The following is a 26,905-nucleotide window of genomic DNA, read 5'->3' as shown; positions in this document are numbered from 1 at the left end:
AGCGCTGCATGCGATCGGCAGGGTTGTGATGTCACGGCCACGCCCCCTCAATGCAATTCTATGGGAGGGGGTGTGTACGTGGGAATACACGGCCATTTTTGGTCCATCTTGACCTAGTCCTGCTCACACAGCTGAAGGCTTCTTATAGTGCAGGCAGTTCGTGTTGCTCTTACATGCACTGATACACTGAAGCAAACCGCAACTCTGTGAGGCCAGCTCAGAATTTGAACCATTCATTGATGGCAGGCGGAGGTCTTGAAAACGGGGAGAAACTTAAGTACAAAAGAAGTTTCCGAGCACATCCTTACGTAATGAAGCTTTATGTGCCGGGGCGGTACAATAACCTTGTATAATCTTAAGGAAACATAAAGCCTTATAAAGCAAGGGACGCGTGTGCGGAGTTTTACAATCTGTCGCTGTTTATCCCAGACCCGGCTTTACATGCCTAGTAAAAGCCGCCACCTCTCCCTGTGTTCCGTCATCCACGGTTTATACAATGGATACTATACATTACTCATGTGCCAACTGCTACATTGTAACAAACGGTCAGGACAGGAAGAGAGAATTGCGCAGTTTGATAAATGATAGTTGGATAAAGTGGTAGCAAACCAAAGTGGGTTCCATTTGCTGACAGCAAGCAGAGAGCTGGGGAAAACAGAACTGCAGAACTTGATTCTTTGCTGTCGGCTGCCTGTTTACGTTGCATTGCGTCTGCACTTGCCCGCTGTTGTGGGCGCACTGAGGGCGATGCACGGTTGGTTAGTTATAGAGGAGGCCGTGGTGCGCACCGCGCAGCAGAGAGATTACAGTGTAATGAATGTAGCATTGTGCTACAGATCAGGGCTGTGTGATGTGGGAACCTCTAGTAGTGAAGGTCAGGGGTATGAATGCTTTGTTCCCGCCCGCACGCCCCGTGCATATTTCTCAGTACACACACAGTCGTCTTGTTGGCATGTCGGTGTTGACATCTGCTGGCACAGGTTCGTCCTGTTTCAGGACTCAAGCTTATACCTGTACGTCACTGATCCGACCGGCACACACTGCTCCATTCATGCGTTGTATGCTGGCGCTCAATACAATCGCACCGGCCCGGCCGGATTACCCCGCTGTATTGCAGGTGGGCAGAGAAGATCATTTGCGGATTATATCAGATTTGCTCTCTTATTTGCTGTATTCATGTCGTCTGTATCCATGCAAATATTTTAACATTTCTTGGAGAAAATTTTAGAATATTTCAGTACAGTAAGGGTGCATGGCCATATGTGGACAAATTCATACACACGTGGTGGTAAATGGGCGCACAATTTTGCTGTGATTACTAGCAAACTTGTGGAACTGTTGCGCCGCCCCAATGTCAATATAGTCTCATGCTTGGCTGTCAGCCATAACATAGAACTGTTTCTAGGGTTAGCTGGCATTTTGCAAAAAATTATATTCTGCTGGGATGGGGAAAAAATAAATACATACCTAGCCCTGGTCCCACGCAGCTCCCTCTGTTCCCCTGAGCTTCTGTCTTTTTCCTCCTTTGAGGACGAGCACTTGCTGCAGGACCTGCCCACTCAGCCAATCATTGGTTGCAGCAGTGTTCTGTCTCAGCCAGTGAATGACTGAGCTGGCAGGTCCTGAACCAAAAATCCAGTGATTGGATGAAGGCGAACAGGAGCAGCTGGGAATCGAGGCTAGGGAAGTATAGTTATATTTGTTTTTCTATTTATTTCCATCCCAAGCAGCATATTCATTTTTGCAAAATGCTGAATAAAACCTTATTATAGTCATACATATGTGTTAGTTCAACTCATTCAGTCAACAGCTATCTCTCTTTCCCCCCATACACACAAACTCAATCTCTCCCGATCCCTCTGTACACATTAACACAATCTCTCCCGATACACCCAATACACATGAACACAATCTCTCCAGATCCCCCCCATACACATGAACACAATCTCTCCAGATCCCCCCATACACATGAACACAATCTCTCCTGATCCCCCCAATACACATGAACACAATCTCTCCTGATCCCCCCAATACACATGAACACAATCTCTCCTGATCCCCCCCCCCCCAATACACATGAACACAATCTCTCCTGATCCCCCCCCCAATACACATGAACACAATCTCTCCTGATCCCCCCCCCCAATACACATGAACACAATCTCTCCTGATCCCCCCCATACATATGAACACAATCTCTCCTGATCCCCCCCACCCCATACACATGAACACAATCTCTCCCGATCCCCCCTACACATAAACACAATCTCTTGATCCCCCCCATACACATGAACACAATCTCTCCCGATCCCCCCTACACATAAACACAATCTCTTGATCCCCCCCCCCATACACATGAACACAATCTCTCCCGATCCCCCCCTACACATGATCACAATCTCTCCTGATCCCCCCCCCATACATATGAACACAATCTCTCTTGATCCCCCCCCCACCCCATACACATGAACACAATCTCTCCCGATCCCCCCTACACATAAACACAATCTCTCTTGACCCCCCCCCATACACATGAACACAATCTCTCCTGATCCCCCCCTACACATGATCACAATCTCTCCCGATCCCCCCCCTACACATGAACACAATATTTCCCGACCCCCCCCCCCTACACATGAACACAATATTTCCCAATCCCCTCCATACACATGAACATAGAAACTGATTATATTTAAAAAATTAAACTTTTCGAGCACATATATTTTTCCCCAGAAATTTCAATATTCAACCAAATGTAAATATATTTTTTTAAATTGTCGATATAAATATTCACGAGTACGAGAAGGGTTAAACATTGAGAGGCTTCGGCGCAGATCGGAAAGAGGGAGCATCAGAACTTGGTCCAACTGGATGGAGCATGACCCTGGATGAGTTACGTGAAGGGGCGAGCGAGCCTGTGATTGAGTAAAGAGCAGCGTCTGCCGGTTAAGTCGTCTCTCACATAATAGCCTTATAAGGACACAGACGGACCCGCTACGCTGGTGGAATCTTAACTTTTTTGTGTGTGCTTGAAGCAGACAGATTAGTTATTTTGGGTATAAGGTCGTGTTCCAATTACACCCTCCTTCCCAGGCATTTGTTTTAGGGAAATTTGGAGAAAAGAGGGGGGGATAAGAGGAAAATTAACCCCTTCCAGAATGCAATGACTATCTTTGTCATTGGCCCACAGACTAGTTTTTTCCATCAGACACTTGAAGGATGAAATATATATATGTAATAGAAGAGTGTCCAGCCTGGACTGTAGCCGCCAGCACCATTGCACAGAGACAGACCTCCGGTGACCCAAGCCTTGCTGTGCCCATATCTCCAGTGACTTTCCCTGAGACAGTCCTGACGTCTCCTCAAGTCACTGCATCTCAATGGCTCGCTTTCTTCATGACGCCTTCACTTTCAAAAGGAAGAGTACGCCTGAGTTTGCTTTCATACTTAAGGCTGTCAACATTAAAAAAAAAAAAAAAAGCCTATAGTAGTTGTCGCCTCCTGCACTCACACTTGTACTTGAGTTTCAGCGTGTCACGTTTCTGTGGGAAGCAAAGGGTAAAAACAAGAAGTTGCTCTGAAAATCTGAACTATGTTGCCTGATCATCTTTGCTGGAAAATTGTAGATATCATCTTGGGTCACAACAGTGGATTAGATAAAGAGTCTAATGTCTATAGCAATGGTTCTGAATCAGAATGCCACGAAGATCCACACGTAAGCCACGGCAGTCCGGTAGGGAAGATAGTGAATGGATGCGCTAGGACCCCTATCATCGTCTCATAGGTCCTAATGCATCCTAACTATGAGGCCTCTAGGGGCTTCCAGCCTCTAGTGACTGTCTGCAACCACTAGAGGCCGGGAACTTTACTACTTCTCCTGGAATGTGTATGATGACGTCATTGTGCACATCCAGTAGGAAGAAAAGCTTACTGCCTCTTGGGCCCAGGAAGAAGCTGGAGAAGATGCTAGTGACTATGGGGGTGGGAACCTAGGTGAGAATGTTTTGTTTTCTCCTCTTTATGGGGGGGAGGGGGGGTTACCTACAGGAGGGGCCATACTTTTAGGGGGACAAGCCAACTACAGATGGAAAGCTACCTACAGTTGGGCCCTACATTAAAGGGGCAAACTACCTTCAGGGAAGTCCTACGTACAAGGGGCAGGGTACTTTCAGGGGGTCCTACCTACAGGCGGCAAGCTACTTACAAGGGGGTCCTCAATGCAGGGGGGGTTTAATACAGGGGGTAAGCTGCCTTCAGGGAAGTCCTACATCTGGGCGGTAATTTGGTAATTTTATTTTATTATATATATATTTTTTTTAACCCTGGTATTTGGCCTAGGAGCGAAGGAGACAACGGTCTGGAATCTGAATGGCCAGCCTGCTCGCATTTCTTGAATATCATTTCTTGCATAGTACTATACTCCATACATAATGTATTTTTAGGTCACTACGGAAGAATGTCACTAATGTTATGACTATATAGGTCATTCAATGCCATAGTATCTTTCCCTGAGGGAAGCTTTCAGCATGGAATAGCTCAGCTGATGGTGCTGGTTATGGAGCATTGATGTTTGCTCGCACGCCATAGCGTAGTATAATGCATCTCTCCCATTAATAGATGAGCCTTCTTGTCTCCACCATGAGTCTCGGGGGTATGTTCATTATTCCAGATAGTAATGTCCAAAGGGTGAAGAACAGTGGGACAGTGCAATAAACCATCTGGTCAGTAGATAGAACTCGATTGGTGGTCAACCCTATGTCGTCACAGAGTCCTAAATCTGGCTGTGGATTTGTACATTACATCTCTTTTGGCCGGGGTTAGAGGAAATGCGTGCTCAGAAAGCTTATTCTTTGCCTAAGGCATTGCTGGAGATGTTACTGAACTCTCACGCTCTTCAATCATCCATCATGTTCACTTCTGTCTCGTAAAGAGGCCTCTTCCCCATAGATGGCTTCTTGACACACTGAATAGCAAGTTCTTCTACTTTGTGAACCTCAATTCAGTTTTTTAAACCATTCTGACCTCCGCTGGCGCAGTCTCCATGGACATACGAGAGCGACAATATTGTATCGTGGACACCTGACGCCACAGAGAAAAATGTTGTTGGTGACTAGAATAGTAAACATCGGAGCAGATAGACTACATGAACCAGCAATCATGACACAACACCTAAGGAGCCGACTGTATGTGACCTGTCAGGACCAAGGCACCTAGATCTGACATTGGATTATAAGATCATAGCGAAGGCATTTAGTCACACTGTGACCAACCTCCTGTTACACCTATGTTGTTCAGTATGAATGTACCTGACCTACTCACCTCAAATGCCCCCAGATTAGTCCATTCCATTTGGCAATGTATATAACAAGATAATGAAATACAAATAACATGATGCTTTATAGCGGTTATTAAGTTAATAAAATTTTTAATATTAATTTAATATTAATCTGTATTTTCTCTCTAATACAGACAAATAACCACTGCAACCAATCATTTGTCAAGAGATCAGGGATTACAGAAACCAGTGGAGGACTAATATACTACTACAGTCTATGTAAATAATACGTGTACTGTAATGCTGCCCCCTATGTATAAGAATATAACTACTATAATACTTCTCCTATATACAAGAATATAACAACTATAATACTTCTCCTATATACAAGAATATAACTACTATAATACTGCTCCAATATACAAGAATACAACTACTATAATACTACTCCTATATACAAGAATATAACTACTATAATACTACTCCTATATACAAGAATATAACTACTATAATACTGCTCCTATATACAAGAATATAACTACTATAATACTGCTCCTATATACAAGACTATAACTACTATAATACTGCCTCCTATATATAAGAATATAACTACTATAATACTGCTCTTATATACAAGAATATAACTACTATAATACTGCTCCTATATACAAGAATATAACTACTATAATACTGCTCCTATGTACAAGAATATAACTACTATAATACTGCCACCTATATACAAGAATATAACTACTATAATACTGCTCCTATATACAAGAATATAACTACTATAATACTGCTCCTATATACAAGAATATAACTACTATAATACTGCTCCTATATACAAGAATATAACTACTATAATACTGCTCCTATGTACAAGAATATAACTACTATAATACTGCCACCTATATACAAGAATATAACTACTATAATACTGCTCCTATATACAAGAATATAACTACTATAATACTGCTCCTATATACAAGAATATAACTACTATAATACTGCTCCTATGTACAAGAATATAACTACTATAATACTGCCACCTATATACAAGAATATAACTACTATAATACTGCTCCTATATACAAGAATATAACTACTATAATACTCCTATATACAAGAATATAACTACTATAATACTGCTCCTATGTACAAGAATATAACTACTATAATACTGCTCCTATATACAAGAATATAACTACTATAATACTGCTCCTATATACAAGAATATAACTACTATAATACTGCTCCTATATACAAGAATATAACTACTATAATACTGCTCCTATATACAAGAATATAACTACTATAATACTGCTCCTATATACAAGAATATAACTACAATAATACTGCTCCTATATACAAGAATATACAGTAACTACTATAATACTGCCCTTATATACAGGAATATAACTTCTATAATACTGCTCCTATATACAAGAATATAACTACTATAATACTGCTCCAATATACAAGAATACAACTACTATAATACTGCTCCAATATACAAGAATACAACTACTATAATACTGCTCCTATATACAAGAATATAACTACTATAATACTGCTCCTATATACAAGAATATAACTACTATAATACTTCTCCTATATACAAGAATATAACTACTATAATACTGCTCCTATATACAAGAATATAACTACTATAATACTGCTCCTATATACAAGAATATAACTACTTAAATACTGCTCCTATATACAAGAATATAACTACTATAATACTGTGTTTTCTATATGTATAAACCTACTATAAAACTGTTCCATGAATACAGATGAACAATGAATCTATGTGAATAGAATAGTTATATTATAAATAGTAGGGGGCGCTGTAGTTGTTGCAGGAGGCTGAGGATGGAGAATTCCCTTAGACACTGTTAGTATTGTCAGACGATAGTGTATTAGTATGTAAATGGTGGCGGCTTTGTGTTTTGGTCTCACAGTCCGTCATGTATCCAGGGATCCCTCTGCAGACTTTCATCTTCTGTACTGAAAGGCCGGCGAGCTGGATTACAATAATGAAAGCTTTATTCAGATGCCCCCCCCCCCCCTTCTCCCATCTTGCTGTTGATTTCGCCCCCACCCCCTTTCCTAGCTCGCTCTAATGAACCTTGTTGTTCGGTGCCGGACTCCTCTCTGAGCCTCCATATTTAGGGCTTTTGGCGGCTTCTTGGCTGCGTAGTGTGAGGTTGAGCAGACTGGCCCATGTGGAAACGCTGCCACTTCCCTTCCTATGACCTTTCTTGGAAGGAAGAGGCCGATGTGTTATAGGAACTCATGGAGACTGTAATGATCTGTGTAGATGCTGCCATGCATGACACAGGCTTGTAGCATCTGGTACCATTCACCAAACCTGTTTATCCAGTTCTGTTTCTGAACCGCGCAACTTCTGAGCGCTGCTTCCCCTGTGCGGCAGAAACTGGTATCTGATCGTGGTAAGACATCAGTTTACGGTATAACATGGTATACCATAGATCGATAACTAGTGACATTGCCGGGGTCTCCAAGGATTTGGCATTACTGATCCTTTGCCAAATATTCATCTTGGCTTTTTGGTTCCCTTCTTTTTCTCCAACTGCATAGAAAGTTTGGATAATAATAGCGCTGTTCATCCAGGACCTCCTTATTCATGAACATTATGCTAGAACTACTACAACAAAAGAGAAGCGCTCAATGGAAGAAAATCCCTGGATACTGTGCTGAAAAACCCTCTACCACATGGAAATCCTCAGGCATCACTTTTTAGGCTATTAGAACTGTTACTGTTGTCCCTACAACGTGTTTTACAAAGATATTTCCCCTTCGTCAGGCAACAGACAAGAGTCTTGTGTGTTAGCTGAGGAAGGGGAATGATCACCCCAAAACCTGTTGTAAAGCTCAACAATAAAAGTTCTAATAACCTAAGTGACATTTGAGGATTTCTATGCCGTAAAGGGTTTTGTTTTTTTAGCACAGTATCTGGAGATTTTCTTCTGTCCTTTTGAGTACTTTTGCTGACGATGACCTGCGATTGGGGTTGGACAATTTGAACCTGCTGAGACTGTAGCCTCTTCTTTTGGACCCGTATATGACCTGATTGCTGGATAAAGCTGTTATAGGTGTTGTGGTCTTACAAAACCCAGCAAGGTGTTGTTACCCAACTCAACAAGGTTTTATAGGTTTTGTGGTCTTACCCAACCCAACAAGGCGTTATAGGTGTTGTGGTCTTAACCAACAAGGTTTTATAGGTGTTGTGGTCTTAACCAACAAGGTTTTATAGGTGTTGTGGTCTTAACCAACAAGGTGTTATAGGTGTTTTGTTTTTGCCCAACAAGGTGTTAGGAGTGCTGTGGTCTTACCCAACCTAACAAGGCGTTATAGGTGTTGTGGTCTTCCCCAACCCAACTAGGTTTTATAGGTGTTGTGGTCTTACCTAACCCAATATGGTGAGCCCCTATTTACTTTTATGTGCATTCCACCCAGTTCCATATATCCATATTTCACCCTAGAAGGTGCTCTGCCATTTTTGCCTGTATATACCATTGAAGAGAAGGGAGCAGGAGTGGGTGTAAAACAGTGTGGATCTATACGCCATTCTCAATCATTCGAAAGCTGGGCGACCACAAAAAAAGTCCTTAGTGCCCATGACTCCCCACTAGAAATCATTAAAGAACTAATGCAGAATGCCTTGTTGTGTTTGGACTGATTTGGAAGATCTTGAATTTTAGTATATTTTTTTATATACTTATTCAGTGAAAATTATTTTGTGGCGTTAAGCTTCCAAAACCTTCTCTGTATATTACTTTTCTCTCTCTTTAGTCTAGAGCCACGTGTCCCATGCCACATTCTTAAATTGACTTAGGCTATCTGAGCTATAGATAACACAATCGGCTCTTTACGGATTTAAGGTTTAAGCTGTTCTTCAGGCTGCCGTGAGATAATGATTTAAAGGAAATCTGTCACCAGTGTCACCTGCACTAACCTGTCGGTACCGACAGGTAGTGCAGGTGACACTGATGACAACCTTACCTACTATTGCACTGATGACAACGGTACTTATCTTGTCCCGGTCCGTGGCGGGGATCTCCTGTAATCTCCTCCATTAGCTCCAGGCAACGTCTTGGGGCACGGGCGGGGCTTAATGACATCACCGCTGCTGTACCCAGGACCCAGCAGAAAGCAGCAGCGGCTTGGGGCATGGGTGGAGCTTAGTGATGTCACTCCTGCTGTTCTCTGCTAGGTCCTGGGAACAGCAGCGGTGACGTCATTAAGCACCGCCCGTGCTGAAAGTTGGTGCCCGGAGCTGGAGCTTACGGAGGAGATTACCGAAGATCCCCGCCCCGGACCGGGACAAGGTAGGTACCATTGTCATCAGTTTCACCTGCACCGTCGGTACCGACAGGTTGGTGCAGGTGACACTGGTGACAGACTTCCTTTAAGGTGCCCATACACACAGTCTACAGGAACCGCCTATTTCGGCAACACTTGCCAACTATTTCACGAGTCTGGGTGTTCAGACTTTGATCCCGCACTGTAGACCTCCAGATGTTGCAAAACTATAATGCTAGGTTCACACTACAGAATTTCCGCCTGCAATTCCGCTTGGAAATTGCAGGCAGAAATTCTGCTTACTAATATGTATAGTGTAGTGAATGGGTTTCTGTTCACAAATTCACTCTTCGGAATTTGTAAAGCGGAATTTGTGAACGAAAAATGGCGTTGCTCATTCTTCAGGTGGAAATACTCGCTAAACACATTGCAGTCTATTGGAGACTGCAGTGTCCGCGCGGTCCTAGTGCCGACAGATTGTCGGCGCTGGCAGCACTCGGAATCTCCTGGTGGATATTTTCTGCCTGGAGATTCCGTAGTGTGAACCTAGCCTTAGCCTGCCTGGACAGCCAACTGCTTTCCAGGCAGGCTAAGCATTAGGCTAGGTTCACACTGCGGAATCTCCAGGCAGAAAATTACCACCCGGAGATTCTGAATGCGGCCAGTGCCGACTGAATCAGTCAACGCTAGGACCGTGCGGACACTGCAGTCTCCAATAGACTGCAATGTGTTCCGCGAGTATTTCCGCCTGAAGAATGAGCAACACCATTCTTCAGGTGGAAATTTTCAAGAAGATTTTCCGTTCGGAATTTGTGAAGTGTGAATTTGTGAACGGAAACCCATTCACTACACTATACATTTTAGTAAGCAGAATCAAAGAATAGCAAATGGACACTTTGAAGTGTACCTATCGTTAACAAAAACTTTTGATATAATGTAGATAATACCATTATATGTATATTTGTAATATACATTGTTTAAAAAATTTGTATATTTTTGTCCCTGCAGCTATTGCCTGTGTGTCTCTGTGAGGAGACCAAATACAGGAAGTGAGGGTGTACAAGCAGGACAGTGTACACTGAGGACAAGCAGGACAGTGTGCACTGAGGCTCTATGACATGTTCCTGGCTCACGCAGCAGGCTGTTTGACAAGCCAGGAGCCTACAGAGAGCACTGCCTGTCCTGCCCTCACTTCCTGTATTTGGACTCCTCACAGAGACACACAGGCAATAGCTGCAGGGACAGCATTTTTTTCACCCAAAAATATACACATTTTTTAATCGATGTATATTCCAAATATACATATAATGGTACTTATCTACATTATATAAAAAGTTTTCGTTGATGACAGGTACACTTTAAAAATGTATCCCCTATCCACAGGTTCTTCAGAATGGCTCCCCGTCTATCCCTGGTGCATTGAGAGGTGGTTCGGCACACATCTGGCGTACCTCTGGCACTCCTATAGACAACTTCATGCAGCTGGAAGATTCGGGGATCTCATCCTGGAGATCATCCTTTGGGACCCTTCTGAAATCAGACATTAATTCCATATCCTATGTATAGAAGATAAGGTTTTAGGGGCTGGGATATCGATTCTAGGAGCCAATATTGTCCTTCACATGAAAAGGACTGTTCTAAAAAATATCGGTGCGTTTGTTCAGTCATTGGTATGCGTGCCCAAAAATCTGATGTCTTTTCTCTTGGCTGATGACTACCAACACGTTGGTCATTGGAAACTGGGATTGGGTTATCGCCATCTCCAAAAGCATGGAGTTGACCATCTGATATATCTTTACCTGCATAGGCAAAGTACAGTGATGTTTAATGGTGTTTTTTCATGTATGCATGTATGTTTGTAGGATATAGCGGTGAGTGATGTAGTCTTAGTGAACAACCCCTTTAGGTGGGCCTCCTCTGTGGGCGATATGGACATAGTGAACAACCCCTTTCGTTGATACTTCTCTGTTCTGCCCTATGATGTCATTGTCCGATTGTTACTGCCCCATATACTGACCATATCCTTGTTTTTCTTGTGCAGCCAACTACTCTACCACAAGGGACCATCAACATGAACCAGTGCACGGATGTCATCGATGGGGAGAGCCGCACTGGACAGAAATTCTCCTTGTGCATCATGACGCCAGAGGAACATTTTATCAGGGCAGAGAACAAAGAAATAATCAATGGGTGAGTGACGGGCGGACAACTCATGGTCAGCAGAAGCTGGTGGGCCATAACCCAGAGGTCTGTAGCCATCACATAAGTATTACTACTAGAGGTTCTTGGCACTGTCTTTGGTTGCTTTCCTGATCCCTCTTGACATTGAGGTTCGATATGGCTCCTGTTTACTGTCCGGTGCTTGTGTATATGTAGGTAAGGTTGTATGCCATCTGGATGGAATATAATCGGTGTTCACCAGTCCCTGTATAACATTAGAAGCAGTGTATGCAGGTGTGCTGGGTCTGCTCCAACCTGTGCCCGCCCGCAAGCTGCCTACAATGGGGACATTGTGTCTGACACTTTGTTCTTGGGAGACACCTACAGAGATTATAAACTGCACTGTGACTGCTTGTGCTGCCAGCCACAGCCAAAATACACCTCTCTATTAGGATCCTGAGCCATGCCCCCTCTGCTGGATCTCTTACCTGAGCAGTGAGCCCACCACTTCTCTCATTGTGCCCTTTTACTGAAAAACTATTCTTCCCTTCTGAGTTTTCAACTACCTCATACAGTCTCTAGCCTACCCTGTGCTGTGTGCCCATCTCATACTTTCTGTAGCCTGCCCTATACTGTGTGCCAACCTCATACTTTCTATAGCCTGCTCTACACTGTGCCCACCCCTGCCCTATACTATGCCCACCCCTGCCCTATACTGTGTGCCCCCCATACTTTCTGTAGCCTGCCCTATACTGTGTGCCAACCTCATACTTTCTATAGCCTGCTCTACACTGTGCCCACCCCTGCCCTATACTATGCCCACCCCTGCCCTATACTGTGTGCCCCCCCATACTTTCTGTAGCCTGCCCTATACTGTGTGCCCCCCTCTACTTTCTATAGCCTGCTCTACACTGTGCCCACCCCTGCCCTATACTGTGTGCCCCCCTCATACTTTCTATAGCCTGCTCTACACTGTGCCCACCCCTGCCCTATACTGTGTGCCCCCCTCATACTTTCTATAGCCTGCTCTACACTGTGCCCACCCCTGCCCTATACTGTGTGCCCCCCTCTACTTTCTATAGCCTGCTCTACACTCTGTGCCCACCCCTGCCCTATACTATATGCCCCCCTTATACTTTCTCTAGCCTGCCCTATACTATGTGCCCCCCATACTTTCTCTAGCCTGCCCTTTGCTGTGTGCCCACCTCTGACACTCTCCTACACTGTGCACTCACCTTTTCCTCCTTTGCTTTGTGTGCCCACCTAATTTTACGGCATGTGCCCAACCTTTTGTGGGTAGTAAACTTTCTTTCTGTTTTTCCTGAATTATATTTTTAAAGGAAAAGTGTAATGCCTGAAATGACATAAAACCTTTTAGATGGGGGGGAGAGGGGATACGTTTTCTCTAATTTCAGGCATGAGACTTCAACTATTTCCTCTGCCAGTCTCTCTCTGCATTGCTGGATGCCCATCCATTGCTTGATTTGCCTGCCCACCTCTCTGGCTTGTGTATTATTTGCCCACTTGTATGTTAATTTCTAGCTTTGTACTTGTCTCGTGCTCTTCACGTCAGTGCCTGTTACTACCAGTGTACCCGCCGTACTCTGCCCCACTGTGCTCACCTCCCTAGTGGTGTGCCTGGCATACTCTGCCCCACTGTGCTCACCTCCCTAGTAGTCTGCCCGCCGTACTCTGCCCCACTGTGCTCACCTCCCTAGTAGTCTGCCCGCCGTACTCTGCCCCACTGTGCTCACCTCCCTGGTAGTCTGCTCGCCGTACTCTGCCCCACTGTGCTCACCTCCCTAGTAGTCTGCCCGCCGTACTCTGCCCCACTGTGCTCACCTCCCTGGTAGTCTGCTCGCTGTACTCTGCCCCACTGTGCTCACCTCCCTAGTAGTATGCCCGCCATACTCTGCCCCACTGTGCTCACCTCCCTAGTAGTATGCCCGCCATACTCTGCCCCACTGTGCTCACCTCCCTAGTAGTATGCCCGCCATACTCTGCCCCACTGTGCTCACCTCCCTAGTAGTATGCCCGCCATACTCTGCCCCACTGTGCTCACCTCCCTAGTAGTATGCCCGCCATACTCTCACTTTTAGTCCTATTTTTCCTTTCTTCTCTTCCTGTATGAGCGTCTCTCCACCTCCCTCTATCTCAGGCCTAATAATTTCTCTCTGCCCTCCGCTGTGTGTTTGTGTTTGAAATGCTTCACCACACGTTGTATAAATCCGCACATCTCTTACCACGGTCCAATGTTCCCATGTAAATTCTCTTAACAGTCTCCTCTTCCTGCCTCTATAAAGTCTACGAGAAGATCACAGTCCACATACTGCTCTCCCCTCTATATTATAGTAGTTATATTCTTATAAATAGGAGGCAGTATTATAGTAGTTGTATTCTTGTATATAGGAGGCAGTATTATAGTAGTTATATTCTTGTACATAGGAGCAGTATTATAGTAGTTATATTCTTGTATATAGGAGCAGTATTATAGTAGTTGTATTCTTGTATGTAGATCAGTATTATAGTAGTTATATTCTTGTATATAGGAGCAGTATTATAGTAGTTATATTCTTGTATATAGGAGCAGTATTATAGTAGTTATATTCTTGTATATAGGAGCAGTATTATAGTAGTTATATTCTTGTATATAGGAGCAGTATTATGGTAGTTATATTCTTGTATATAGGAGCAGTATTATAGTAGATATATTCTTGTATATAGGAGCAGTATTATAGTAGTTATATTCTTGTATATAGGAGCAGTATTATAGTAGTTATATTCTTGTATATAGGAGCAGTATTATAGTAGTTATATTCTTGTATATAGGAGGCAGTATTATAGTAGTTATATTCTTGTATATATGGGGCAGTATTATAGTAGTTATATTCTTGTATATAGGAGCAGTATTATAGTAGTTATATTCTTGTATATAGGAGCAGTATTATAGTAGTTATATTCTTGTACATAGGAGCAGTATTATAGAAGTTATATTCTTGTATATAGGAGGCAGTATTATAGTAGTTGTATTCTTGTATATAGGAGGCAGTATTATAGTAGTTATATTCTTGTATATAGGAGCAGTATTATAGTAGTTGTATTCTTGTATGTAGATCAGTATTATAGTAGTTATATTCTTGTATATAGGAGCAGTATTATAGTAGTTATATTCTTGTATATAGGAGCAGTATTATAGTAGTTATATTCTTGTATATAGGAGCAGTATTATAGTAGTTATATTCTTGTATATAGGAGCAGTATTATGGTAGTTATATTCTTGTATATAGGAGCAGTATTATAGTAGATATATTCTTGTATATAGGAGCAGTATTATAGTAGTTATATTCTTGTATATAGGAGCAGTATTATAGTAGTTATATTCTTGTATATAGGAGCAGTATTATAGTAGTTATATTCTTGTATATAGGAGCAGTATTATAGTAGTTATATTCTTGTATATAGGAGGCAGTATTATAGTAGTTATATTCTTGTATATATGGGGCAGTATTATAGTAGTTATATTCTTGTATATATGGGGCAGTATTATAGTAGTTATATTCTTGTATATAGGAGCAGTATTATAGTAGTTATATTCTTGTATATAGGAGCAGTATTATAGTAGTTATATTCTTGTACATAGGAGCAGTATTATAGTAGTTATATTCTTGTATATAGGAGGCAGTATTATAGTAGTTATATTCTTGTATATAGGAGGCAGTATTATAGTAGTTATATTCTTGTATATAGGAGGCAGTATTATAGTAGTTATATTCTTGTATATAGGAGGCAGTATTATAGTAGTTATATTCTTGTATATAGGCGGCAGTATTATAGTAGTTATATTCTTGTATATAGGCGGCAGTATTATAGTAGTTATATTCTTGTACATAGGAGCAGTATTATAGTAGTTATATTCTTGTATATAGGAGCAGTATTATAGTTATATTCTTGTATATAGGAGGCAGTATTATAGTAGTTGTATTCTTGTATATAGGAGCAGTATTATAGTAGTTGTATTCTTGTACATAGGAGCAGTATTATAGTAGTTATATTCTTGTATATAGGTTGCAGTATTATAGTAGTTATATTCTTGTATATAGGAGCAGTATTATAGTAGTTATATTCTTGTATATAGGTTGCAGTATTATAGTAGTTGTATTCTTGTATATAGGAGGCAGTATTATAGTAGTTATATTCTTGTATATAGGAGGCAGTATTATAGTAGTTATATTCTTGTATATAGGAGGCAGTATTATAGTAGTTATATTCTTGTATATAGGTTGCAGTATTATAGTAGTTATATTCTTGTATATAGGAGCAGTATTATAGTAGTTATATTCTTGTATATAGGAGGCAGTATTATAGTAGTTATATTCTTGTATATAGGAGGCAGTATTATAGTAGTTATATTCTTGTATATAGGAGCAGTATTATAGTAGTTATATTCTTGTATATAGGAGCAGTATTATAGTAGTTATATTCTTGTATATAGGAGGCAGTATTATAGTAGTTGTATTCTTGTATATAGGAGGCAGTATTATAGTAGTTGTATTCTTGTATATAGGAGGCAGTATTATAGTAGTTATATTCTTGTATATAGGAGGCAGTATTATAGTAGTTATATTCTTGTATATAGGAGGCAGTATTATAGTAGTTATATTCTTGTATATAGGAGCAGAATTATAGTAGTTATATTCTTGTATATAGGAGGCAGTATTATAGTAGTTATATTCTTGTATATAGGAGCAGAATTATAGTAGTTATATTCTTGTATATAGGAGCAGTATTATAGTAGTTATATTCTTGTACATAGCAGTCAGTATTATAGTAGTTATATTCTTGTGCATAGGAGCAGTATTATAGTAGTTATATTCTTGTACATAGGAGCAGTATTATAGTAGTTATATTCTTGTATATAGGAGACACTATTATAGTAGTTATATTCTTGTATATAGGAGACAGTATTATAGTAGTTATATTCTTGTATATAGGAGCAGTATTATAGTAGTTATATTCTTGTATATAGGAGCAGTATTATAGTAGTTATATTCTTGTATATGGGAGCAGTATTATAGTAGTTATATTCTTGTATATAGGAGCAGTATTATAGTAGTTATATTCTTGTATATAGGGAGCAGTATTATAGTAGTTATATTCTTGTATATAGGAGGTAGTATTATAGTAGTTATATTCTTGTATATAGGAGGTAGTATTATAGTAGTTATATTCTTGTACATAGGAGCAGTATTATAGTAGTTATATTCTTGTATATAGGAGCAGTATTATAGTAGTTATATTCTTGTATATAGGAGCAGTATTATAGTAGTTATATTCTTGTATATAGGAGGTAGTATTATAGTAGTTATATTCTTGTACATAGGAGTAATATCATTGCAGTTATTTTCTTTTCCATACGGGCTCTAATAAGCTACTACTATTTTGTATTCTCTTTTGTCAGGTGGCTGGAGATGCTGATTGTCTACCCCAAGACCAACAAGCAGAATCAGAAGAAGAAGAGGAAAGTAGAGCCCCCTACTCCACAGGTGAGCCCTCACTCAGTCTGAACATCTACTTGTTATACACTACAGCAGTGCTTCCTAACCAGGGTGCCTTTGGCCATCTGAGCATACTGGGAGTTGCAGTTTTGTAACATCTGGAGGCACATTGGTTGGTAAACACTGCATTAGATTTACAATTATACAAATAATGTCCATAAGGCAAAGGAAAGATGTCTGCACTCACCATGTATGAAGCATAAAATCCGGACTTTATTGCGACAATGTCCATATCCAAATGAATGAGATTCACCCGGGTGCAGGGAAGGAAGGCAGCTCCCAGCTCGGAGCCGGTGCGTATCAATAGAACGACTGCGCCGTTTCGCATCAGTGACGCATCTTCTGGTACCTGATCCTTTGGATTACTAACCAGGTATATATGGGGAAAGGGGGAGGAGTGACCCATGACCAAAAATATACATAACAGATAAAATAGTATAGATATAGTAAAAACAAAGGACAATCTTATCCAGTAATCTCATAACAATGAGCTAAGATAATTTCTTTCATTTAAGCCTAACCAGCCCAGTGCTTTAAAGGGGTACTCCGGCCCTGAGACATCTTATCTCCTAGTATTGTGATGTCACGACTTCGCCCCCGTGTGACGTCACCCCCGCTATGCAAGTCTATGGGAGGCCGTCACGCCCCCTCCCATAGACTTGCATAGCGGGGGCGGGGGGTGACGTCACTCGGGGGCGGAGTGGTGACATCACGATACTCTGGCTCCATGGTCACCACCCGGCTGTTTGTGAGCTGTGCAGCTGAAACAGGTGGGTGGCGAATACAAGATTGCGGGGGTTGCCAGCGGCGAGACCCCCGTCGTGGGACATCGCTCAGGGCTGGAGTTCCCCTTTAAGTTTCCTGATCCATTTAGCTTCACATTGCAATAGTTTTGTGTGCCTGTCCACACCTTGTGATTGTTGAGGGATATGTTGTAAACTTGCAAAACGGATCTCTCCATGATTTCCCCCATGACGGTCGTCTATGTGGGCAATAAAACAAGTGTCGCCTACTTTTGTACGGAAAGAGTTCAGATGTTCACGAAATCTAACAATGAGATTTCTCTTTGTTTACCCACAGAGAAATGACCGTATGTACAAATCGGACAATAAACTATAAAATTAGACCTACAAGAAATGAATCGGTTCACTTTCACTGTATAGCTACCTAATTGAAAGTATTTTTTTCTGAGGATATATTTGCAATAATTGCAATGCCCACAGGGAAAATTTCCATGAGGTACATTTTTTGTTGAGCCAATCGGAATTAGAGCTTGTTCATTGTGAGCAGTCATGGGGGAAATCATGAAGATGGAACATCTGGAGGTCCGCAAGTTGGAGGAGACCACTGCATTAATCATTGATAGCACTTCAGAGGCAAACGTATATAGATGCGCTGTGCGGGGCATATATATATATATATATATATATCTACATGCGCTGCGGGGGGTATATATATATGTGTACACATGCGCTGCGGGGGGTATATAATAGCGCTCTGCGGGGGGTATATATACACATGCGCTGCGGGGGGTATATAATAGCACTGTGCGGGGGGTATATATACACACGCGCTGCGGGGGGTATATATACACACGCGCTGCGGGGGGTATATAATAGCATTGTGCGGGGGGTATATATACACACGCGCTGCGGGGGGTATATAATAGCGCTGTGCGCGGGGTGTGTGTATGTGTATATATATATATATATATATATATGTATGTATATACACACACACATGCACTGCGGGGGGTATATAATAGCGCTGTGCGCGGGGTGTATATATATATATATATATATATATGTGTATATACACACACACATGCACTGCGGGGGGTATATAATAGCGCTGTGCGCGGGGTGTGTATATATATATATATATATATATATATATATGTATATACACACACACATGCACTGCGGGGGGTATATAATAGCGCTGTGCGCGGGGTGTATATATATATATATATATATATATATATATATATATATATATGTATATACACACACACATGCACTGCGGGGGGTATATAATAGCGCTGTGCGGGGGTATATATATATATATATATATATATATATATATATATATATATATACATATACACATGCGCGGCGGGGACAAGACCTATATAACATGCGCTGTGCGGAGGACATGTATACAATTTACCCTGAGACACAATTTTTTTCCTGTGCGACACATTAGTAAATCAGGGAGGAAAATAAGGAGTAAATGAGGAAACACTCAGAGATAAACCCGACACTCTTAGTAAATGAGGGCCTATATGCGAAAAAAATTTATAGGTGGTCGAAATAGGGCGATTTTAGATTACTGATTTTGTAAAAAAAAAAAGTTTTGGATGTGGTACAAAATTATAAAAGTATCTAGCCATGGGTATTATTTTAATCATATTGACCCACAGAATAAATAACACATCATTTTTACCGTAAAGTGTACAGTGCAAAAACGAAACCCTCCAAAATGTGCAAAATTGTGGTTTTCATTAAAATTTCCTCCCTAAAAAAATTAGTTTTTTGGGTTTGCCGTACATTTTATGGTAAAAAGAGAGGTTTCATTACAAAGTATGATTGGTCATGCAAAAAACAAGCCCTTATATGGGTCTGTAGATGGAAAATAAGAGTTATGGATTTTAGTAGGCAAGGAGGAAAAAAAATAAAAATTGGCCTGGTCCTTAAAGAGGTACTCCGCCCCTAGACAGGGGATAAGATGTCAGATCGCGGGGGTCTCGCTTCTGGGGACCCCCGGGATCTCGGCTGCAGCGGCTTTCGGCAACGCTGGAGGCTTCGGATCCCGACCACGCGAGTGAAAGAGCGTGACTTCACGACTCCGCCCCCGTGTGATGTCACGCCCCGCCCCTCAATGCAAGTCCCATAGGCTTGCATTGAGGGGGCGGAGCGTGACATCACATGGGGCGGAGCCGTGACATCACAGCGCTCCGGCCCCGTGATCGACAGTAATCAGACCCGGAGCGAACACGATCCGTTGACGGATTTTAACGGGGTGCGGCATGCAAGATCATGGGGGTCCCCAGCGGCTGGACCCCCGCGATCAGGCATCTTATCCCCTATCCTTTGGATCGGGGATAAAATGTCTAAGCGTCGGAGTACCCCTTTAAGGTTAAAATGGGCTTGGTCCTTAAGAGGTTAAAGGGGTACTCCACTGGAAAAATTATTATTATTTTTTTTTTATAAATCAACTGGTGCCAGAAAGTTAAACAGATTTGTAAATTACTTCTATTAAAAGAAATCTTCAGGCATCTGAGGAAGGAGGACCAACCCTCCAAAACACGTCAGTGGATATATATTAATAAATATAGTGCCTCTTGGCACTTTCTTCCTACACAATTGTGTCTGATTATCTTGGAACTAAGAACAGCACCTAGACAAGGTTCCCTTTTTTTCTGCTGCTTCTTTCACATTTAGGTTAGGGAGGGTCAGGACTGTTGTTAGATTAGGTACTCACCTGTACCCCATCCCTCCCCCACGCCCCTCCCTTACGGCATTTGGTGATGTCTTGAACTCTATACTATACACTTGTTCCAACCTTGTAATATCAATTTAAAATTATTGAAGTAAAGGTTACGTTTTAATTTATTGGATACCTTATTGATGTGTTCTTTATGTGATCAATTGTAACCTATCAATCACCAAGGGTCATTGATCTCTTTAGGTCCAAGGCACCTCTTGTGTTGTTTTTTTTTTTTTTTTTTTTGGATACCCCACCTTGTTGTAGACAGCTCTGTCCCCGGAAATCTCTTCCCATTAGAGTGGTTGTGCTTGGAGAAACCATTAACTCGTGCACCTTATCTGCAGGCTGGATCTGCTGTGTTAAAGGGGTACTCCCGTGGAAAACTTTTTTTTTTTTTTTTTTTTTTTTTTTTTTTTTAAATCAACTGGTGCCAGAAAGTTAAACAGATTTTTAATTTCCTTCTATTAAAAAAATCTTAATCCTTCCAGTACTTTTTAGGGGAAATGCTTTACTTTTTAGATTTCTCTGATGTTATGACCACGGTGCTCTCTTCTGACCTCTGCTGTCCATTTTAGGAACTGTCCAGAGCAGCATATGTTTGCTATGGGGATTTTCTCTTTCTCTGGACAGTTCCTAAAATGGACAGCAGAGGTCAGCAGAGAGCACTGTGGTCATGACATCAGCGAAATCCAAAAAGTAAAGCATTTCCTCTGTAGCATACAGCCCCTAATAAGTACTGGAAGGATTAAGATTTTTTTTAATAGAAGTGATTTACAAATCTGTTTAACTTTCTGGCACCAGTTTATTTTAAAAAAAAAGTTTTCCTTGGGAGTACCCCTTTAAGTAAATGGGGGAAGTAGTAAGGTTCCAGACTAGATCTCGGACCCTCATCTCTACTATCAAAGAACAAGCGATGATCCGGCACCAGTTAAAAGTAGTAGCTTTATTAATTCCCTATCAAAAGGCACAAGGATCACACAGTAAAACCGACTCCCTCCACGGCCATACGCGTTTCATGCGCATGCGCGCTCTTCCTCATTGATCTCATCTCTACTCCCTGATAACGTGGGTGGGAGAGATGGGGAAAGTGCAGTGGAAAAGTGAGGGGTCTCGGTGTCCTGAGGATGGCACTTACTATACATGGTAATGGGGGAACTGCTTCTCTGACTCACCCTATCTGACTGCCTTGTGCAGCGTGGGAGTCCGCAGCTGAAGTGCCAATTCATTTACATGTCCCGGGAGGCTGGGGTCACATGACAGCGATGTGCAGATCAGATGCCAGCGCCGGGCATGTGATGATTTACAGTTTCCTATTATTTCCTTTAGGGGGAAAAAAAAATATTATAATCCATGGGAGTTAGAAATGGGTCAGTGCAGGTAGTTTGGTTTGTCGTGTTTTGCAATGCTTTAACCCAGTGTTTCCCAGCCACTGTGCCTCCAGCTGTTGCAAAACTTCAACTCTCAGCATGCCCGGACAGCCTTCGGCTGTCCGGGCATGCTGAGAGTTGAAGTTTTGCAACAGCTGGAGACACGTTGCTTGGGAAACACTGCCTTAACCAAACAACCAATACGCCAGTGTTGTTTCAGTCAACCATTCAGCCACCAGAGGCGCTGTTCTGTACAGTTTGGCCCTCTTCTCCCCTCTGTTTTGGCAATTTGATCAATCAAGGAGATGTAAGAAGATTTAAAGGAGTTCTGTAGTGAAAAAATAACTTATCCCCTATCCAAACGATAGTGAATATGTTATAGATCGCGTAGGGTCCGACCGCTGGGACCCCCTGCGATCTCCTGAGCGGAGCCCTGGCAGTCTGCTGAAAGTGGGCGTGCCGACTCCGCACGGAACGGCGGCTGACAGGCTCCCTCCATGTATCCCATAGAGATACGTGGAGGGGGCGTGTCAGCTGCGGGGTTCGGAACGGCCGCTACCGGCAGATTGCCGCGGCCCCGTTTAGGAGATTGTGGGGGGTCCCGTTTGTCGGACCCCCGCGATCTTTAACTTCATCCCCTATCTTTTGGGATAAGTTATTTTTCACCGCACTACTCCTTTTAAAAGGTTATTCCAGGGTGCTGAACTTTTTAGACACCCATCCCCTGTCCACGGATACGGGATAAATGTCTGATCACGGAGGTCTGACCACTAGGACCTCCCGCAATACTCGGTACGGGGCCCCGGGCTGCTTTATGCGTCCTTAGCGCACTCCGGCCCCCACCTTACTGGACGAACGCAAGTGACGGCCCGCTAAGCCAGCTGATGCGGGACATCACTGCTGCTAGTGAGTGGGCTGTCACTTACGTTGGTCCAGAAAATTAGGTCTGTGTACGTAGCCGGGGCCCCCTACAGGAGTTGGCGGTCATACCCCCTGCGATCAGACACTTAATACTTAAGAAGAAAGAAGGGACATATCCAGCACTCGGGATATGCAGGTAAAAATCAATCCTTGCTTTATTGATAATCTTTGGACAGGGATCAGAACGGAGATAACGTCAGACGTGTTTCGCACCTAGGTGCTTAATCGTAGACAAAGGTCTACGATTAAGCATATATGTGTGAAACACGTCAGAGTTATCTCTCTTTTGATCTCTGTCCGAAGATTATCAATACAGCAAGGATTGATTTTTACCTGCATATCCCGAGTGCTGGATAACCTTTCTTCTAATAGTGCACACAGCCGAGGGCGGGACCAGCATGTCCTTGTACAGGTGATGCAGTGAGACCAGGAAGTGAGCGGTGTATACCTACACACTTAAAGGGGTTATCCAGGAAAAAAATTTTTTTTATATATATCAACTGGCTCCAGAAAGTTAAACAGATTTGTAAATTACTTCTATTAAGAAATCTTAATCCTTTCAGTACTTATGAGCTTCTGAAGTTGAGTTGTTCTTTTCTGTCTAAGTGATCTCTGATGACACCTGTCTCGGGAATTGCACAGTTTAGAAGCAAATCCCCATAGCAAACCTCTTCTAAACTGGGCGGTTCCCGAGACACGTGTCATCAGAGAGCAATTAGACAGAAAAGAACAACTCAACTTCAGAAGCTCATAAGTACTGAAAGGATTAAGATTTTTTAATAGAAGTAATTTGATGATATATAAAAAAAAAAAGTTTTTTCCTGGATAACCCCTTTTAAGTGTCTAAAACATTCAGTTCCTGGACTACTCCTTTAACCACTTTAATTTGCTCTTCACCTATGTGTATCCTGAACCCTGCTCCTTGTGGCGAATCGTCTTTCTCACTTTATATCCTAGGAACCTGGACCAGCCAAAATGGCAGCTACCAGCACAGGGATACCCAGTGCAGAAAAGGTCCCAGCCACCAAATCCACTCTCTGGCAAGAGGAAGCGAAGGGCAAGGACGGGCAGGAGAGCAGCGGCAGCAGTCCCATCCAGAGTCCAGTCCACATGCCCTCTTCCCCAAGTGAGCCCGTGCCAGGCAGCAAAGCCGGTCAGTATACGGATGGGCGATTTTACTGTTTAGGGAAACAATACCTGCAATATAATGTAGTGTATCCATTTTATGCTCGTTTTTGTCTCTTTGTCCCAGACGGAAGCTTGGTAAATGGAGACCGCGTCGACGGCGGACGCAAGACTCGAGTGGAAAGTGGCTATTTCTCCTTAGAGAAGACTAAAGACTTGAAATCTGAAGATCAGCCATTACAGACTCCGCCTTCACCTTCCACCCCCGATGCGCCCACCAGGTATAGTGTCCACAATGTATTCGACCAGGAGCAAGATCCCTTTTCCCCCCCAGGTAACATGCACTGCCAGCCTTGGAGACCTCATAACAATCACGGAACGCCAACTGCCCTTCTTCACATTGCCAATCGGGAGTATGCCGTGCTGGCCGATGTACCCCGAGCACGCAGGATCTCTCATAAAGAAGTTTTCCAGGTAGAGAGGAAGAGACTGGAACAACAAACCCGGGCACGGAGCCCAGGCAGGGAAGAGGTGGCGCGGCTGTTTGGCCAACAGAGAAGGTGAGCTCACTATGCACATTGATTTTACGTATTGAATGTAGCAAAGGTTCGGTGTGAAGGTGGATGCAAGTCTATCAGTTTTGGGTTGAGCTTTGACTGTATTCATCCATTAAAGGGGTACTCTGCCCCTAGAATTCTTATCCCCTATCCAAAGGATTGGGGATAAGATGTCTGATTGTGGGGGCCCCACCACTGGGAATCTCTCACAGCACCCCTATCATCTGGTGCACGGTGCGAGCTTCGCTCCATGCCTGATGACTGGCGATGCAGAGGCCGGAGGATCGTGCCGTCACGGCCCCGCCACCCTCATGACGTCACGCCCCCTTAATGCCAGTCTATGGGAAGGGGCGTGGCGGGCGTAGACTTGCATTAAGGGGGCGGGGCGTGAAGTCACGATGGGGCGGGGCGTGAAGTCACGATGGGGCGAGATCGTGACATCACGATCATCTGGCCCCTACATCTTAAGTCATCAGGCACGGTGCAAAGCTCGCTCCGTGCACCAGATGATAGGGGCGCTGCCGGAGAGATCGCAGGTAGAGATGAACGAACTTACAGTAAATTCGATTCGTCACAAACTTCTCGGCTCGGCAGTTGATGACGTTTCCTGCATAAATTAGTTCAGCTTTCCGGTGCTCCCGTGGGCTGGAAAAGGTGGATACAGTCCTAGGAGACTCTTTCCTAGGACTGTATCCACCTTTTCCAGCCCACCGGAGCACCTGAAGGCTGAACTAATTTACGCAGGAAAAGTCATCAACTGCCGAGCCGAGAAGTTCGTGACGAATCGAATTTACTGTAAGTTCGCTCATCTCTAATCGCAGGGGTTCCCATCGGCAGGACCCCCGCGATCAGACATCGTATCCCCTATCCTTTGATTAGGGGATAAGATGTCTAGGGGCAGAGTACCCCTTTAAGGGGAGTGAGGTGTCGATTTGTATGCACTGAGCCGCCATCTGTCTTTATGGCATCTTAGAGTAAAAGTTGTATTTGATGATACTGAAGTTGGAGCGTTAGACTAAGCATGGTTCCGTAAATTAGTCAACCCATTGGTTTTTACAGATCTGATTTCAGTGGGTCCATTGGGCTGAGCTCCCAGCTATACTGTACATACGAGAACAAGAGTTTAGTTACATTTCTAGATCTGAGTGAATGGGTCCCTCCCATTGGTGGTATCTTCTGGCAGAAGTGTCAACCCAACAACCCTGGAAGCTTTTCCAGAAGACTATTTCAGCATTGTACTACCAGTGGTCTCCAAACTGTGGCCCTCCGGATGTTGCAAAACTACAACTCCCAGCACGCCCGGACAGCCAACGGCTGTCCGGGCATGCTGGGAGTTGTAGTTTTGCATCATCTGGAGGGCCACAGTTTGGGAACAACTGAATTGCCTGCTCTCCTGCCTCGCTTTCTATTTACAAAAAAAAAAAAAAAAGTATTGATAATGTAATGTTTATGTGACAGTTCTGGGCACTAGGTGCACATAAAGGTAGGTATATATGTGGAAGTCAAGGTCCCAGCACTCAATAGGTTCTGCTAGAAACATTGTTTATAGGTATACGTATACAGGACGCCTTTCAGCAAATGCCTTGCCCTCTTAAGCTGAGGAAGGGAAGGTGTTTGCCGAAACGCGTCCGGTGTACTTCTATACGTCAGTGCTGGGACCTTGTACTTATTCCTTGCCTGTATATGATGTATTCTTATTGACGTCTCTGTACTCTCCCATCAATGGCAAAAATATAGGGAATAGAATTGTATGCTCTGTAATATCTGATCTGCAACCGGTGAATCTCCAGTGAGTGTGACGCCACAACTCTCCGCTTTCCCAAGTTGCCGTATCACGGCTTAGGGTGCAGTCACACCACGGTTTAGGGATGTGGTAGTCGGAGGCGGTTTTATTTTGTATTTGTTGCCGTATCCATAGACCAACATTAAGAAACCGTACTAAAAAAATAAAAAAAAATAAATAAATAAAGGAAATCTGATTTTGTATGGTATGGCGGTATAATAATAATATTTTTTTTGGCTAACAAAAAACATTGTTTTTTTTTCTCCTTTTTCAAAACCTTATATACCGTACACGTTATACGTTTTCATATAGTATTGTAGTCAATGAGAACGCAATTTAACCGT

General features: G+C 42.7%; 2 protein-coding genes across 9 annotated transcripts in view; both read left to right on the top strand.

Annotated features, from left to right (window-relative positions):
- Positions 1-26,905, top strand: part of LOC130284520 (myosin phosphatase Rho-interacting protein-like) — a 144,383-nt gene that overhangs the window by 60,299 nt on the left and 57,179 nt on the right. For all 8 annotated transcript variants that reach the window (XM_056534940.1, XM_056534942.1, XM_056534944.1 and 5 more), the window contains exons 4-7: positions 11,646-11,794; positions 17,223-17,307; positions 24,054-24,249; positions 24,349-24,502. In XM_056534940.1, coding sequence (XP_056390915.1) covers positions 11,646-11,794; positions 17,223-17,307; positions 24,054-24,249; positions 24,349-24,502 — 584 coding nt within the window. The remainder of the gene's footprint in view (positions 1-11,645; positions 11,795-17,222; positions 17,308-24,053; positions 24,250-24,348; positions 24,503-26,905) is intronic.
- The window catches only part of LOC130284523 (TRIO and F-actin-binding protein-like), a 10,805-nt gene continuing 8,410 nt past the window's right edge, over positions 24,511-26,905 (top strand). Inside the window, exon 1 of the mRNA XM_056534951.1 lies at positions 24,511-24,781. Coding sequence (XP_056390926.1) covers positions 24,561-24,781 — 221 coding nt within the window. The 5' untranslated portion in view covers positions 24,511-24,560. The remainder of the gene's footprint in view (positions 24,782-26,905) is intronic.

Source organism: Hyla sarda, chromosome 8 (genome assembly GCF_029499605.1).
Source record: "Hyla sarda isolate aHylSar1 chromosome 8, aHylSar1.hap1, whole genome shotgun sequence".
Classification (NCBI taxonomy): domain Eukaryota; kingdom Metazoa; phylum Chordata; class Amphibia; order Anura; family Hylidae; genus Hyla; species Hyla sarda.
The sequence above is the reverse complement of the archived record's forward strand: the minus strand, read 5'-3'. Positions and strand labels throughout refer to the sequence as shown.